This window comes from Prionailurus viverrinus, chromosome A1, assembly GCF_022837055.1.
Source record: "Prionailurus viverrinus isolate Anna chromosome A1, UM_Priviv_1.0, whole genome shotgun sequence".
NCBI classification, from domain to species: domain Eukaryota; kingdom Metazoa; phylum Chordata; class Mammalia; order Carnivora; family Felidae; genus Prionailurus; species Prionailurus viverrinus.
The window spans coordinates 178,369,593-178,386,811 of record NC_062561.1 but is presented as its reverse complement, the minus strand read 5'-3'; the positions used below and the strand labels follow the sequence as shown (position 1 = coordinate 178,386,811).

Below are 17,219 nucleotides of genomic sequence, written 5' to 3'. Positions count from 1 at the left end.
AGATCAGAAGTTTGTAAGGGCCAAATAGATAAAGACAAACTTACAGGGGACACAGGAACCAGGAAAGCACAAGCCCTGACTCTAAAAAGCAGCCACTCCCCAGCTCGAATTTTCAGACAAAACCAGAAATCAGTGTTGACAAGGAATGTCTCCATTTTTTAAATCTATGCAGACCAAGTAAATCTGTGGAGCTCAATCCACAGGCTACTAGTTTGTAACGTATGGCCTAAAGGATAAAGTCCAAGATTTGGTTACAATCTATCTTTACAAATTTATCTGCCCTCAATCCTACCACCCAAGTTATACTCCAACATTCACAGAACTACTTACTTGTCCCGCCCTATAGGCAATACACACCACTGCCTGCCAGCCATCGTTCATTTGTTTATCTTTGCTATGAAAGCCATCCCCTGCCCCAATACACCCACAATCACATCTAATTTCCACTCAGGCCTCAAAGAGTAACTGTAAAACACTGTGTGTCTACCTCTCACAATCCCTACCAGTCTTCACCCTATACTATACTTTTTTATGCTAAAGACTGCAAGCTTCTGGAAGCAAGGTACATATCTGATTCTGTTCTGTATTCCCCAAATAATCAAACAGTACCTGTTTGAGTACATGCGGAATAATGAATGAAGTTATTTATCTACCTATTTCCATAACAATTTGTATTTCAACTTGATGGCCATTACACATCAATATGGTCCCTTACAATGCTGAAAAATCAAAAGGCTAACGGGTTTAGAAAAACATCCCTGTTAATATTAAATTTGAATCAGAACATGATCTCATGGTTCTTTTTAAATATACTCTTTAGCTCTGTTGAAAAGGTCTAGAAGCAATGACACGACCCAACAACAATGGTTTGGGCTTCTAAATACCATTCCCCACTAAAAGGAATCAGAGCTTCTTGGAGAAATGGCTGGTGTCTGAAATGCAGGGAAAGTAAAAAGTCAAGAAACAAAGACTGATAGGATCATATTAAAAAGAAGCAGAAACTACCTTGAAGGGGCTCTCATTAGCCAATCTGGGACAATTTGAGCACCAATAAAGACTCTGATTGTTAACACACTAAATAAAAAGTCCATGAGAGTACGATGCTACACAAAAGAAAGGAGAAGAAACAGGGATGGCCTCTGTGAATGATAGCTAATTAATGTAGACAGAATGATAGAAAACCACAATTTTGTAACTCTCATTGTAACTGATTCTAGGATCAGGCTGCTGAAACCACTGGGTGAAATGTTGTAACAGAACAGGGTATTTACAAGGTGCCAAAATACTGTCCCATAAATTCCTTTCTAATAGCAGAGGATAAAATTGTACCTTTAAAAAGGAGAGATCTGGCTATTGCCACCTCAGCCAAGGGATCAAATTTAGCATAGCTCATAATGGGATAACCTGTCATCAAGTGCCTCCCAACATGACTCAATGCAAAGTACACTTCACCTATGATGAAACATTCTTGTCAAAATGTTTAACCTGGTTGCAATCAAGCCTCTCACCTAACTTCCAGTTTACAGGAAACATAGTACCTACAGAAACCAGTTAAATGATACCATAAGGAAATAAACAAATGAAGAATGTTGCACATCCTACAGGACAACTGAGCTGAACTCTTCAAAAACAATGCCGGGAGAGGAGGGGAAAAGGTAGAGGGAATGTTCTAAATGAAAAGAAATTAAAGAGATAGAACAATCAAATACAAAGGGTGTCTTGGCATTAAAACAAAAGCGGGGGGGGGGGGGGCATGCCAGAAAAGACATTCTTGGGACAATTAGGAAAACCTAACTGAATATTTGATATTACATTATGGAGTTATTTTCATTTTCTTAGACATAAAAATAGTATTGTGGTTTTATAAATGTATGAAATATATGACTATTATAATGTGTGGTTACATATGTATATAGATTATATAGAGAGAGATAGATATATACCTTGTACATGGCTGTGTGCTTATGTGGTTTTAGAGAAAGAGACTATTCTTACTCTTAGAGGAGACAGGTGCTGGAATGTTTAGAGAATGAAATATCATGTTTGCAACTCACTGTCAAATTTTTAACCACTACAAAGGATACCTATTTTGGGGGAGGACAGGAGAAGGTGACAGAGAAGGAGAAAGGATGAGAGGGAGACAAGGGGAGGGAAGAGGGAATAAGGGGAGGAAAGGGGGGGGACTGAGGCAGAGAGCAGAGAAATGATCCAAATACGGCAAAATGTTAACAACTGTTGAGTCTAGGTGTTAAGACTATACAGATGTTTGTTGTATTGTTTTTTTCCCATATATATATATATATATATATATATATATATATATATTAAATTTTTCATAATAAAAGTTATGGGAGGGAAAAAGAGAAGAACAGTTTAAAAAGTAATCAGCTTGAAATCCACATAACACCATTAAGAGTGTCAGGAAAAAAGAATATTCTCAAGCAAAACCTGTGAGAGTATGTACTGTTGCGGTATAACTGGAGGGCAATGTGGCAATGTCTATGGGATTTTTAAAAGTGTGTATCTAGTGATGCTTACTCCTAGGAATCTGTCCTGAAGATCTACTTCTCCATACATGAAATGACATACACACTAAATTATTCTTTACAGCATTAGGTGTAACAGCAAAAGACTGGAAATAATCTATATGTATATCAGTCCAGACTGGTTTCACAAATTATAGCACCTACAATAAATGAGTATGCATCTTCTAAATTATCTCTTCAAAAAATTTGAGAGCTCTTAGGGAACTGATATGAAAAATGACCGTGTCATGTTTTATATTAAAAAAATTCAAGATTCAGAAGAATTATGTACAGCACACACACGTATATGAAACCTATGCAAAAATATGGTTGAATAGCTGGAGCCAGAGGGAAAAAAGTTGCAGACTTTTTTTTAACTGTCCACTCCTTTTTGTACCTTATCAATCAACTCTGTAGCATAGACATATATAATGTATTCGAAAAATCTTTTTGGTAAGTACTGATTCACTGTAGCTATAATGAACTCTTCCAATCTCCATGTTTTCATTACCAAAATCATGGAGCTACAGCTCACCTGGGAATTAGTGAATAAGGTGAAAACAACATAGAGTAAACATTTGCCTAACAAATCCCTTAAATATATGCCCACTAGACTGATACACCATCTCAATAATTCCAACACAGCTAATTTTCACTCCACTTGAATAGTTCACCTTTTCTTCAACAAAACAGCTAGCTTGTCCTTAGACCTCATGCTGTGATGTTAAAAATGTGTCGTTAAAAAACCATAATCACACTCATCACACGGCTAGATGAGAAGCATTCAGGAATTGAGACAGGCTGAGAGAAGAGCAAATTTTCATTTCCCATGTCACACTTGATCCAGAACCTTCACTGTTTAGGCTATTTCCCCCTTATTTTTGTCACCAGATGCATGGAACTTAATTTGCAAACTCCTTTGCATCTAAATCTGAATACTTGGGTTCAGAAAAAAAGGAGAGTGGTAATACCTCTTGATCAGTATCAAGGTCATTTGAACTGAGTTATAGCCCATTCCTTTATGTTAACATTCCCATACACTGATAATGTAGATTTCTAGATCTACACTCTGCGAAACAGAACTCTGAGTAAAGTGAGCTACCACTGAAACAAAATAAAAATTCCCAACCCATTCTCTCTCTCCCTGCTCTCTCTGATGTTCATATTCCCACTAGACACTTTTCTTGGAGGATTCACTGATAGGCAACTCAAATTCCTTATAAATTGGAACTCATTCTTTCTCCCTCCCCCACTCCCACTTCCTGTCTGCTCTTCTAGTACTCTCTATCTTGGAAAAGACAGTAAACATCCATCTGGTGCCCAAGGCAAAAACCTAAAATTCATACTGTACTCACCTATCACCTACTCCTTTAACTAGTCCCCAAGTTCTGTAGATCCTATCACCTACATCTCTTTTAAGTCCTCCCCACCTTCCTCACACCCACTGTCGATGCTTCGATGCTTCGGTTTGCCTTCCCCATTGTTCACGTGAACTAACTGGTCTCCGTGCCTTCTGTCTCTTCAACCCACCTTGCACACACCTGAAAGGTTAACTTCCTAAAATACAAATTTGGTACTTTAAGAGCAGAAGGAACAAGTCCCAAAGTAACGATAAAGTAAGCTAAAAACTAGCTCTTTTAATAACATGATACAATGCAAAGAGAATGTACTACCTAATTTATTTCTTATGAGTATGTTCTTACTCTACCCCACACTATATGACCAAATTAAATAAGCTAATAAATCTGTTTTGGTAAAAAGAGACTACACAGAAGCAAAAACATCCAACTGCTTTCTTAGAGTAAAAAATGAACACAAAATGGATCATAGCAGTGATAAAGGCACCTGAAGGAAAACAAAGGGCTTCCGAGACCTATAAAGTCAAGAATGCATTCAAGTTGAATATACTAACTAGTCTAAAAACACGTGCCTTAATGAGAAAAGGATTTGGGAAATAAAAGCAAACAAAGAGGTTCTGCCACAGGGAAAAACCACCCATCCCTGACGTAGGGTGGGACCAAGGTGGCCTCAGTCCCTGTCCAGCAAATATCTCACTTCTCTGGTTGAGTTCATACCAACTAAGCCACCCGACTATGATTGAACCTGATAGGTAAAGTCTACACACATAAATACAATATGCCAGTCACTAGGTTTGAACCTTCGGGTCCCTCTAACTTTTGTTTCTTATTCGAAAAAATTAAACTGATATACTAATTAGGAACTAATAAGCAAACTACCTATCAAAAAAGTTTATATTGGGGTGCCTGGGTGGCTCAGTCAGTTAAGCGTCTGACTTCGACTCAGGTCACAATCTCACAGTTGGTGGGTTCAAGCGCTGTGTCGATCTCTGTGCTGACAGCTCAGAGCCTGGAGCCTGCTTCAGATTCTGTGTGTCTGTCTCTCTCTGCCCCTCCCCCCTTCTCTCTCTCCCTCTCTCTCTCAAAAATAAAAAAAAAATTCAAAATGTTTATATTAATCATACCAAAATGCACATATCGTTAATAAACTGGAATTCTGGTTTTATACATCAGTCTTGCATAGCTGGTTAATGTGCCCTGACCTGGAATAAGGAGTTGCTTTGAGCCTGTGACCAGATCAGATTTCTAAGGGGTTTAAACAAATGACCAGACCTAGGATTAAGGTAAGTTCTAAAAATGCACTGGTGGTTATTTAAATGTAAATTTAAATTAAATAAAATTTAAAATTCAGGTCCTCAGTGACAGAGCCACATTTCAAAATAACCACATGTGATTAGCAACTACCATACTGAACAGCACAGGCAGTGAACATTTTCGTTATCACAGAAAGTTCTACCGGACAGACTATTCTGGAAGATAACCTCCAATAAACCCTACCATGAGTCATCTTGGGAAACAGCCTGACAGTACTGGATGGCTACCACAGAACCGAGATCTAGACCGTTTTCTATACCAAAGGTAAGAGGTAGATATTCAACAACAATTTTCCTTTTCCTCTGCACTGATTTCAGTTTCAGCCCTCAGGATTTCCACCCCTCTTTTTATCACAGGATGACACTCGTACTACAGGCGGTATAGCACAGATGTTAGAAGCACATTCTCTGAAGCCAGACTCCCTGAATTCATACCTCATCTTTGTCTTTTACTAGACATGTAATCTGGGACACATTATTTAATTATTCTATCCTTCAGTTTCCTCATCTGGCACCTACCTCCCTGGGTTACTATAAATATACAAAGTTTATACACATAAAATGCTTATAGGGGTGCTGGGTGGCTCAGTCGGTTAAGTGTCTGACTTCGACTCAGGTCATAATCTCATGGTCCGTGAGTTCGAGCCCCGCGTCAGGCTCTGTACTGACAGCTCAGAGCCTGGAGCCTGTTTCAGATTCTGTGTCTCCCTCTCTCTCTGCCCCTCCCCTGCTCGCTCGCTCGCTCTCTCTAAAAAATAAAAACATTAAAAAACAAATGAAGTGCTTATAATTGTGCTCAATACAGAGTAAGTGTCCAGTACGTGTTAACTGCTAGTATTTTTACTGTTCCCACCACACCACCCTCATAGCTCTTCAGATGACAAGTGTGTAAAATGCTCACTTAGGAGAAACATTAGCAAATATAAAGGAATTAAACTAAAACAAGGATCACAATGCAAGAGTATCCATCTATGATAAAAAGATATTCTTTTTTAAGATTAAAGGAAATGGATTCTGTAGGGAATATTAGATACCCAAAAAAAGGCACGTTTTTAAGAGAGTTACCCAACAATGTCTTATTTGTAAGGCTGACAAACTACAGGTCAAAAGAAGTCCATGTAATAAGCTACTGAGCTATTTAAATAACCAGTAAAAACTAAAGAGGAACTGAGAAGATACAGGTTCGAGTTCACTAGACCAAATGATACTTCCCTGTATAAACCGTGTTTTGACATTTAAAGGCACTGCCTCTCTCATACTCCCTAAGTTACCTGTACGTTCACTTGACGAACTGACCGAAGATCTTCTAATTTCTTCATCAAGCAGAGAAAGCACCAGATATAATTAAAATGCCACACCAAACAATGACCAGTCAGGTATTTTCTGAGTGGAAACCCACCATAGAAACCCACACCTTGCTCCTGCAGATGGGCAATTTGAAAATCCAGAGGTTGAAGTACAAATTTCAGCAAATGTAGTCACATGGAAAGAGCCAGAACTTTGGAAGCATAAAGACTCAAGCCTAAAGCCTGGCTTTGCCATTTACTAGCTCTATGACCCTGGGCAACTTGAACTTAATGCTTATGAGCTTCATCTCACTATCTGTAAAATGTAAGGTAAAAGCATGTGCCAACTGAATCAGAAATGTGTGTAAAGAGCCTCCAACAGTGCCTAGTACGCAGCAGATGCTCAAGAAACAGGTGCTACAGGTAGTAAATCTTCCCGAGAAGACCCTCCAAGAGTCCTAAGAATGAAACACCACTGCTTTACATAGTGACTACAAAAACTATTCTGACCAGGTATCAGGTATAAATCATGAGAGAATACCTCGAAATTACCATTTGTTTTCCATATTTTATAAGCTATTCCCCAAATTTCCCTTGTTTTCCGTATTCCCTGTTGGATTATAACTATAAACCATCTGGGCCTACAATGAAAATAACTGCCCTTCTCGCACTAAAACCAAGCGTCCACTAGCAATTCTGCCACGTGCACCTTCACTAATCCACCCCAGACACGAACACTGTGTCTAAACATCTAACATCCTTCCTGTCTCTACCAATGGAAAAAAGTAGAGAAATTCTGTTTTTTAAGTTTCTTTCAGTGAGTTGAGGTCCATACAACAAAACAATACAGGGTAATTGCTTACCTGGAAAATATTTTGTACTTCAGATCCACCAATCCAGAATGAATGGGGGTATTCCCTTTCAGACTAGTCTGAGAAAAGACAGCAGTCAAGCAGCTTCCAAGATTCTTTCCGTTTACTGTATCCAGCTTTCTTCAATAAAATCCCAAACATGCACTTCGGTAACTGTTGAAAGACAGAAAGCAATCCGTACACCCACCATGGCACCAGCGGCAAAGGACAGCCACCAAGAAATGGAAGGAAGGGTCATCGGAGTGGTGGATCTGAGGCACAGAAAAGTCACAACCCCTGAGTCAGCTATTTGGTATAAAAGTTCTGTAGCAGCATTCTTCACCTCTGTGCCGACAAAAGGATAAGAAATTCTACATGGTAGAGAAAGAAACGTTCCCTAATATTAATTTTTACTCATGATAAATACGCGTCTTCCAATGAGAGCAGCTAAAAACTTACTCCGTTATCCACATAAATTGTCCCAGACCATTCAGCTACGATGAACTTCTTTACCCATTTTCTAAGACAGCTCCTCCAGCATTACAAAAAAATTAATGATATAGGAAGGCTCAAATACTTCCCAAAAAGATATTTAGGCACCTAACAAGAAATCTTTTGGTTTGCTACCTATAAGACATCAAATCTACACATTACCCAAATCTTCAAACCTCACCTGAAATACACGACATTTTAAAAACACATGGCATAATTTTAAGAGTGAACTTCTGATTCAATAAAGACCAACCCTCTACAATGACCAGTCATTGGGGAAACTAAGGAAAATAATTTAAAAAACACTAATAAACAATTTACTAAATAACACCTTTAAATATATAAGCCGAGTCAACATTGTATCAACATTCTTTTACTACCGTACCAACTTCTCCATCAGACTGCAAATATACAAACAAATTATAAGGGAGAGAGAAAAAAGCCATTCTACGGAATAACATAGATAAAAATTTTAAAAATCAGTCAAAAGACTGTTAGTTACATATAAATTTTCTACTTCCTTAAAAACCTACAGCCAAAATGTTCCTGCAGTAATTAGAATACCTACCTTTAGGGCTACTAATGGGTCAGGACCTTTACGTTCCTTACTCAAATTTAATTCTCAAAAAAAAAAAAAAAAAAAAAAAAAAAAAAAAAAAAGAGAAAAAAGAGAAGAAATAACTTGCCCAAAGTCCCACATCTACTAATTGGTAGAGACCATCCCCTTTCCACAGAGCACTGTGGTCTGCCAAGTCTAAGGATCAGAAAGGCCATGATTCCTGGGGCAGAAGAAACCAAGCTTTACTCTCAAAGGTCCGGAGTTAACGTCAGAATAGAGAAGCACAAAAATACAGAAGAGTAAATATTTCCGCCTAGCCAAACTAAAACACAACTGAACCAGTTAAGCCATCCTGAAAGGGCTAACGCTCCATATTTTACCACTTAAAAAAGCATTTCTTTAACAAAGGCATGCAATTGTGAGGCTCACAATATTTATAATAAAACACATTATAATGTTGCCAAGTAGGTCTTTGTGTTTAGCAGCAAAGACTGTCTGTGACAAAGAATCTCAAATCCAACTGAAACCAAGAAATTTTAAAATTCCAAGATTTGTCAATAAATAGTCCACAGGCAATCACTGAAGATGTTCTGATTTATCACATTGTAAGCAAAGCAACGGGAGTGACTGAAAAAAAGTCTATGATTAGCCTCACCATAACGTAACAATCTTAGGAAAGTATCCTAATACCCACAACTTAAAAGAGAGATCACTTAAGTAAAATCTCAAGCAAAGAATGAGTGTTCAAGCTTCTCCCGTTAAGTGATATTAGAATAAGCCTAAGAATAAACTGAAAACCCTATTTTGATAGAAGCAGCGAGTTACTAGCTAACTGCTAAAAAGAATATACTCTGCTTTTCAAAGTGTAACTCGGTGCTATAACCAAAATGCTGAGCAATGATAGCAAAACACAACCACAATCTGACTAATGGACTCATTTCTGAACCTCCTGAGTCATCAAGCTTTTTCCTGTATTACTGTGTTAATTTTCTGGTCTTCCCTTCAAATAAATATTTACTGAATGCCTAATTCGTGGCGGCCCTAATGCTAGAGATACCAAGATTAATAGAAGCCAGACCAAAAGTGTAAAGACTGAGTTCTTCCTGTTCTCTGTCCCTTTCTCTTTGAGTCTCCCAAGCAATCATTTCACAGAACCAAAATGTATTTTATTATTAGTTCCCAAAACTGGTTAAGGGTTCTCAATTTAACTCTTAAATCAAAATTAAAAATGACTCAAGTTCCTTTTTCTCAACAGTAGAGCTCTCTCTTAAATTTTCTTCTGTGAATCAGAGACAAGCTATTAGAATGACTTCCCATATTCATTACACTTATTATATTTATCAATCTCTCTACTCACAGACTTTTTTTCCCCTTCATTTTACAAGTTAATGTCCCACTGTTTCTACTTCACAGCTTTCCATTCTGTGAAGTTCTTCATTGTTGACTAACCCTGAGAGGGAATTTCCTAAAAATGCTTCCTGATGACATCACAGAACTCTGCAATCTTTGAATTTTGTTAAAACAATAATAAGCTCCAGGTTAGAAATACCCTACTGGACTGTCAGGTCCTCCTGGTTCGTCTCTCATTTGCCTACAAAGACAAACTTCCTGTTAGGCAATTGTGATCAGCAGAAACTTAACTGAAGCTAACAAGCACATTCTTGACCAACAGGTTTTTTCCCCCTTTGTCAACTAATTCAATGAACAACAATACAACTCAGGAGGAAATCTTGTATAATACTCACTGCTTATTCTGTTAAAGGTCAAAATCATCAGCTTTGCTAAAACCAGAATAAGAACTCAAAAATCCTAATTTCCTCATCAAAATTAAACTGATCAAACGTAAATCACAATGCTCAATGTTAATAGGAACGAATCACCAGTCTCTTTCTACCAGGATACCTAAAGCAGGGTCCGGTGGGTTCTCTCTGTAGTTCGAGTACAGGCCATTAAGTCTAACTGACAGTTCTTAATAATTGTAACGCTCCTTCCACTTCCCAAATTTCCAAAATAATACTGATTCTGTATGATTTCATGATTTCTTCCAAAGAGATACCTCATGAAACATATAATTAAAGCAACTCAATGTCAGGCCTCTGTAAAACTTCACAAATAAATACATGCACAACTAAGGGGGGAAAATAAAACTTTCTTCCCGCCATCTGCCTTGACTGTGCTTTACAAAACCCAGTCCCTGTACCGGTGGAAGCTAGCACGGCAAGCAGTTGCTGAGATATGCTTCTGCAAGGTCCTTTCACACACATTTCTCCCATCATCCTCCCAACAACTCAGAGCAAAACCTACATTTTCTTGTTTTTACCGATAATGAAATCATAGCACAGAAAGGTTAACTTTCTTAAGGTCACACAGCCAGCAGGTGACAAAGCTAGGATAAAACTTGGGTGCTTCCCTCTAAAGTCCATGCCCTTGCTGATAAATCACACTTCCTCAGAATTTACTGTTTGGCAAGTTCACATCAACATGTATAAGAGGGTTTCCTCAACACTTTGCTATCAACCACTCTCTGGGATGTATGTAAATCTATCTGTTGGATGTAAAAGTCTGTAAATAATGGTTTTATAGGATGTCTGTATAAACAGTAAACAATGGTCTATAGATGTGTGTGTGCCACACATCACTCTCCTCTTCTGCCTTACCAGTCTTATTCCTCTATTCATCTACGCCTTTGTCTTAAAAGTTATCAAAAGGAAACCTTAAAAAGATTTCACAGCATGAAAAAAGAAATACCTCACATTAATTTCAATCAATGTACCTATTACACACCCAAGTCCTAAGCATTGTGAAGGATTCAAAAGACAATACAGCCTCTGGAAGGGAAATTGAGACATAATCACAAGCTTTTACGATATACAGGAGGGTATGATTAAGTCCCATATGAGTTAGGAATACATTAAGAGAATTACTGATACAGGTGAGAATTACCAGACAGACACCAATAATGCATATAAACAACCAACAGGAAAATTCAACTCAACGTTTACTGAACGTGTACTGTAAGAAGGCACTGCGAGGAGTTTATCATTTAATAGGAGACACAAACAGGAAACTCTAATACAAGCCTGGAAAATGCTACGTGCCACAAGATAAACACAAAGTGCCAGAATTCATTCATTTCATTTAACAGTGAACATCGGGTAGGCAATGCTATAAAAACAAAATAGTATCTGCCACCATAACGTAAACTGACATCAAAAGAGGTGGCACCTAAATTGTGTTTTGAGGAGACAGGACTTTTCTCAGTACAGGCGGAAGAGAGAATTGCCGAGATCTGATTGAAGCCAGTTTGGCCAGAGAGCCAACTATTAGGTCCCGCCAGTAACTATCGGTAGCCTTCAATGCATGGGGGGAGAAAAAGAAAAAAAAAAAAAAAAATGTGAGCAGAATCTGAAGAACCCTGGTCTACCGTCTGGCTGAAATATAGAATAAGTGAGGAATGATGTGGGAAGAAAAGCTAGAAGGGAATCTGTTACTGAAATTACTAGGACTTGAAATGCCTTCTTTCCCTTAAAGTGAAATACCACCAGGTGGAACCCAGGAACCCGAGAGTACAAAATTCAGAGGATCATAGAATCAAACAGCACTACTCAGAAGGATATATAGTTGACCCTTGAACAGCATGGGAAATTAGGGGCACTGACCCGCATGTAACAGAAAATCCACATATAACTTTTGACTCCCCCAAAACTTAACTACTAATAACCTTCTTTTGACTGGAAGCCTTACCAATAAAATAAACAGGTGGTTAACACATACTTTGTATTTCATATGTATCACCTATTGTATTCTTACATAAAGTAAGCTAAAGAAGATAGTAAGACAATCATTAAAAGAGAAAATACATTTACAGTACTGTAAAAAACAAAATTATTATAAGTGGACCTGCACAGTTCAAACCCACGTCGTTCAAGGGTCAAGTGGCCTTAAGTGCTGTTCTGTGAACCCATGTAATGGCCTAGTGACTTTCCTATACCAGCTCTCTGTTTTCAGTTTAGAGCAGTCAGGAGCCAGGAGTACCAAGATGTGCGCACAGGATCGTATTTGTGTTTGTCACTTCTGAAGGGGCAGCTAACTTGCTCAAAAATCAGGAACAAAAATTGATATATTTGAGCCACAGTGTCTTGAGGCAGGTAAATGAGTCTGTAAGTAGGTATACGTATGTGGTTTATTCCATTCGGACCCTACTTAATTAAGCCTTAGTCTATTTAATCGGCATTTGGTAAATCAACACATGGCTAGAGGTAAATGAGGGTAAGTGATAGTGACAAACTAAGATCCAATCTCTTAAAGCAGTCACTAAAAAACAATCCCACTTACTCCACTGAGAGAACCAATGACAGGAAGGGGGGGACAATCCAAAAAGAAAAAAAAAATTTCCCATAACTTTACTTAGTTTCTTTCATCTCCTTAGCCTTGTAGCCTGCCTATACTTCAACAGCTCTAAAAAATAGCATTGATATCTTACCTTCTTAGGTCCAATGTATTTTACTACATTCAACAAGTAATATAGCCACTTAGAGACAACATAAAAAGAAAATGAGTCACTTAAGGTCACTTACCAAAGAGGGGGACCATCCAACAGCTAATAAGAGTATAATTTGTGCTTGGGGGTGACGGGTGGGCACACGCTAACACCCATAGAGAAAGCAAGGGTTACCTTTCCTAAAACTTTAACATCAGCTTCTGCTATCTTCTAATAGGGAAAACTTACCATCTTTCTCTTCCAATCAGCAGCTCTGTGAGCGCTTTCTAGCAATGAGTGCCTGAACATCAACTCCTACTCCTAACTCAAGCATTAAAAAACATCATGTGATACATAATGCAGTTTTCATTCTTTCCAGTGATATCCACCGCACTAGACATAGACATACTTCCAACTGGATTATTACTTCGCTACCTCAATAATAATAAAACTCATTTTACCAAAGTCAGAAACAAAGTCCCACAAACTACTATAGTCCAATATAAGGCCATGAAAGTCATTTGGTGGTTAAATTATTTACCATCAGCAATTATAAATTCAGTTGTCTCAATCAAGAGTTTATAGTCTATATTAAAGACTGAACCCTATGAGGTAGGTCACTTGGAGAAGCATTCTTTGTGGACCCAGCCTTAGGCAGAGATAGGAGTCACAAAGGGAGGTTATATTTTGGAGATTTCATTATTGGGCTATCACCAGCTTTATTTCCTAGCAAACTAAAAAGAAAAACAAAAACACAAGGGAAAAAAGAAAAAGAAAAAGAATCAAAATCAAAAGAAGTGGAAGGATGAAGATTAAGAAACTGGAGATACCCCAAAAGTCTGCTTCCTGTCTTTCATATAGCACTCTCTGAAATATCAAATGAAAGTTATCCTGTTAACCATTAAGTACCAAACTGGTACAGGCAGCACAATCACAAATATTTGAGTATTGAAGCTGACTCATAAAAATCTAAAAATATTTCATGCTTTAGGCTCTTAACATACCATCAGTTTAACCCATTCCTTTCTTTCAATCATGTTATTTTAGAACCAACGTAAAGAGTATTTTTAACCTAGTTCTGGAAACTGTAATTAAAATGCAGCGAATACAGAGAGCCACATGCAATTAGATTTTAAGGCATTATCATTCCTACATCCAATCCTGGATTTACCAAATCAGTTGTTAAATACCTGCACTATCCACTACAATAAATACATACATGTTTATGAAAAGGGTTGCCTAAGAGTCTTAACTGGTATCCCTTTGAGAGAATATCAAAATCCGTATATGAAAAGCCATTTCAAAATTGCTCTCTTTGTTAAATTTTCTGAGAATTCCAGTATATAACGTCCTTGAAAGGCTGAAATATCTTTTCAGATCACAGACAAGTACAATCATGTATAATCAAAACTTTAAGTTATGAGCATGGGGAACCAACAAATTTAGGGCAGAGGTTTTTTTTGTTGTTTTTTTTTTTTTTTTTTTTTTTACCATACACTCAAAAATACTAAATGAATTATGCAGTATTTCTTCTAAGTCTTTTGAAAATAAAGACATTTTAGTCATTTTTTAAATGAATGAAAATGGAAGGAGCACAGAACAGCCAATTTCAAAGAGGCACCAAGTTACAATTTTTCAATATGAAGTACTCCTCCAGTTTAAGTGTTTGTACTGTACATCCATAAGAATACGGATGTACTATATGTGGAATCCCAATGAAGATATTTACCAAAATAACCCACTACAAAATTTTCAGAATACAAAGGCTTGACTACGATAGTTTGATAAATTATACTGAAAAAGGAAAAATTACTTACTACATGAAAATCAAAGAAAAACTCACAAGTGACAACATCCTTGAAAAAGCAAGCACACGTGTGCACACGAGCCCAAAGCAGGAACAACCAAAGCTTTTTTTTTTTTTTTTTTCCTTCTAGTTTTAAAGAATACTGGAGAGGTCTAGTTCTGTGAATTATGCAAAGGACAGCAAATATTAAGTTGTGTATTTACGCTACTGTACTTCCATTTTTAAAACATGCAGCTCAACTCCCCAGATACCATCATCCACAGAAACCATGCAGCTATCCAACAGACTTTCAGTGTCACCATTTATTATTTATAGCATTAAATGGGGGAAGTGGCTCTGATGTCACCGACCCTACCCAGTGGAATCACTGACTCAATAAACATTTTCACACTGGAGAAAATCTGGCTAGGAAAACATTGTGCTGGGTTAAGTAGATTCTTTCATCTTCCCTCTCAACCCTGGGGTTGAGGTGGTTACTGTGTTAGGAGAGATACAAAGAAACTGTCAAGGTTTCCAAAGGAAAGAAACCCTGAAGACTTCCTCCTCCCAACTCTCCAAAGCCCAGTTTGATTCCCCCAATGTTCAAATTGGCAGGTAATAGCTGCCATGTTTCTTTTCTTCCACCAATCCATCCACCAAGCAGCAAATTCTTCGCTTCTGGTAACCACTCTCTCACAGTCCTGTCTCCAAAAACCCCTTCTGGCTCCAAGTCCTAAGGCGGAAAGCGGTTGGGGTGTCCGTAGGGCCAGGGAGTCTGGCATGGCTACCAATGGCTAGTAACAGAAGAGTGATCGCTTCCCCAGGGGCCTAGGATTCTCTCTCTCTCTTTTTTTTTTTTTTTTTTTTAATAAGAAAGAACTGGCGGCAGTGATGAGGACAACCCTACCCCGCTCCTCCCCAATTTTCCCAAAGCAGCGCTGAAAAACATGAAGTTACAGTTTCCCTTTCCTGGGAGATGGAATCCAGAGTACCTGGGGCCTTGCTATGCAAACATCCCTCATCGCGGAGTAGGAAACCCTTTGTCCGAGAAGCCGGACACCACAGGGGCCCGGGAAAGAGGCCCCTTATACGTCACATCTACAAACCCCACAGCTCCCACCTCCACCCCTGTAGGGCCTATCCCGGCATCCACACAGCCCTACGCTGGGGAGAGGGTGCTGAGACCCTTACTAGGACGCGGAGACCGAGGCCCTGACCCATCTCCTCCTAACCCCCCTCCCACCACCATCTCACTCGGCCTGAGTGGGGCTTGCAAGAGAGGTGCAGGCCTGGGCCGGAGAAATAGAGAAAAAAAATCCCCTTCTAAGAGAAGGAGAATGAGATGCTAGACCGAGTGTGCGCTAAGGCCACAGCAGAAGCGAGCGAGGGTCCTTCGAGAGACGGGCCCGGATATAGGACAGAGGAAGGAATGAGAACCGAGAAGCATGGAGGGGGCCGGGCCAGGTCCGGCCTGAGATCTCGAGGGATCTGGAGGAACCGCGCTGGCCCCGAGGCCAGGGAAGGCGGGGGGCCCAGGTCGGGGCCGCGGCGGCGGGGAAGGGCCGGAGCCGGCCTCGCGCCGGGCGCTGAGGTGGGCAGGCCCGCCCGGGGCCGGTCGGACGGAAGAACGGTCCAGCGGGCCGCACTCACCATGAGCTCGATGGTCTTGTCCTCAATCACCGAGTCGGGCTCCATGGCGGCCCCGGCGGCCCCGCCTCGCTCTCCCCGCGCAGCAGCGAACGGCCCGGGCGGAGGAGGCGACGGCGGAGGCGGCAGAGGCGGAGGCGGCTATCGTACCCACTCTAGCTGCCAGCCCGCCCGGGCCGCCGGCAGCTCCGCCCTCCCCCTCGGCGAACGCAGTACGCCGATCGAGGACTACAGCTCCCAGCAGGCGCCGGGGAGCCCGCAGAGCGTTGTGGGAACGAGAAGCCAACACCAGGCTAATCTCTCATGGCACCCCGAAGCTGAATTCTGAGCCGAAAGTAGCACTGGACTTTGAAAGTGGCACGTGCAAACCTAAAGAATGAAGGGCTCCTTCAAAACAGGGCCTCAGGAGCGCCACAACTACATGTCCCAGAAAGCCCTCGCGCGGATTCTCCTTCCGGCTAGTTTCCCCTGACTTCCTGGCAGCCCCAGGCGCTTCGGACCGGGACGGAAACTCCGAGGTAACTCTTCACTCGTCAGAAATCTTGCGTGTGGACCGATTTCCGCACATGCGCACTCGACGCCGCAGTGTCCACAAGACGCCTAGGTAGCGGGGAGGCTGGTGGGCGAGCCGCTGGTGATAGGGACAGATGTTGGAGACAGGTGGGTTCTAGGGGCGTTAGGAAGCCCTGGCGCTCAGGTGTGGGAGGGTGCCAGCCAGCGAAAGAAGCTCAGGCAAGGGAGGAGGCTCTGAGAGTATGGGCATCCCAGGAGTGCGAGGTTTGGAAATTTCATTGGGGAAAGTGGGTTTATGGAGATGAACAATTGGTGCTGTCTGTACGCACCACGAACTGGGAAGAGCAGAGAAATGAAAGGGAACCTGTGCATATTGGGCCCCTCTTTGTCATTCGTTCAGAAAGTACTT

The 17,219-nt window shown here is 40.2% G+C and overlaps 1 protein-coding gene across 8 annotated transcripts in view; it reads right to left on the bottom strand.

The window, feature by feature from the left end:
- The window catches only part of FBXW11 (F-box and WD repeat domain containing 11), a 120,835-nt gene extending 104,322 nt beyond the window's left edge, over positions 1 to 16,513 (bottom strand). For 4 of the 8 annotated variants that reach the window (XM_047861390.1, XM_047861399.1, XM_047861406.1 and 1 more), the window contains exon 1: positions 16,301 to 16,513. In XM_047861390.1, coding sequence (XP_047717346.1) covers positions 16,301 to 16,345 — 45 coding nt within the window. In that variant the 5' untranslated portion in view covers positions 16,346 to 16,513. Of the gene's footprint in view, positions 1 to 7,345; positions 7,508 to 16,300 lie in introns of all 8 variants that reach the window. The other 4 variants (XM_047861415.1, XM_047861460.1, XM_047861441.1 and 1 more) reach the window with 2 other exon arrangements.
- Between the last annotated feature and the right edge of the window lie 706 nt (positions 16,514 to 17,219).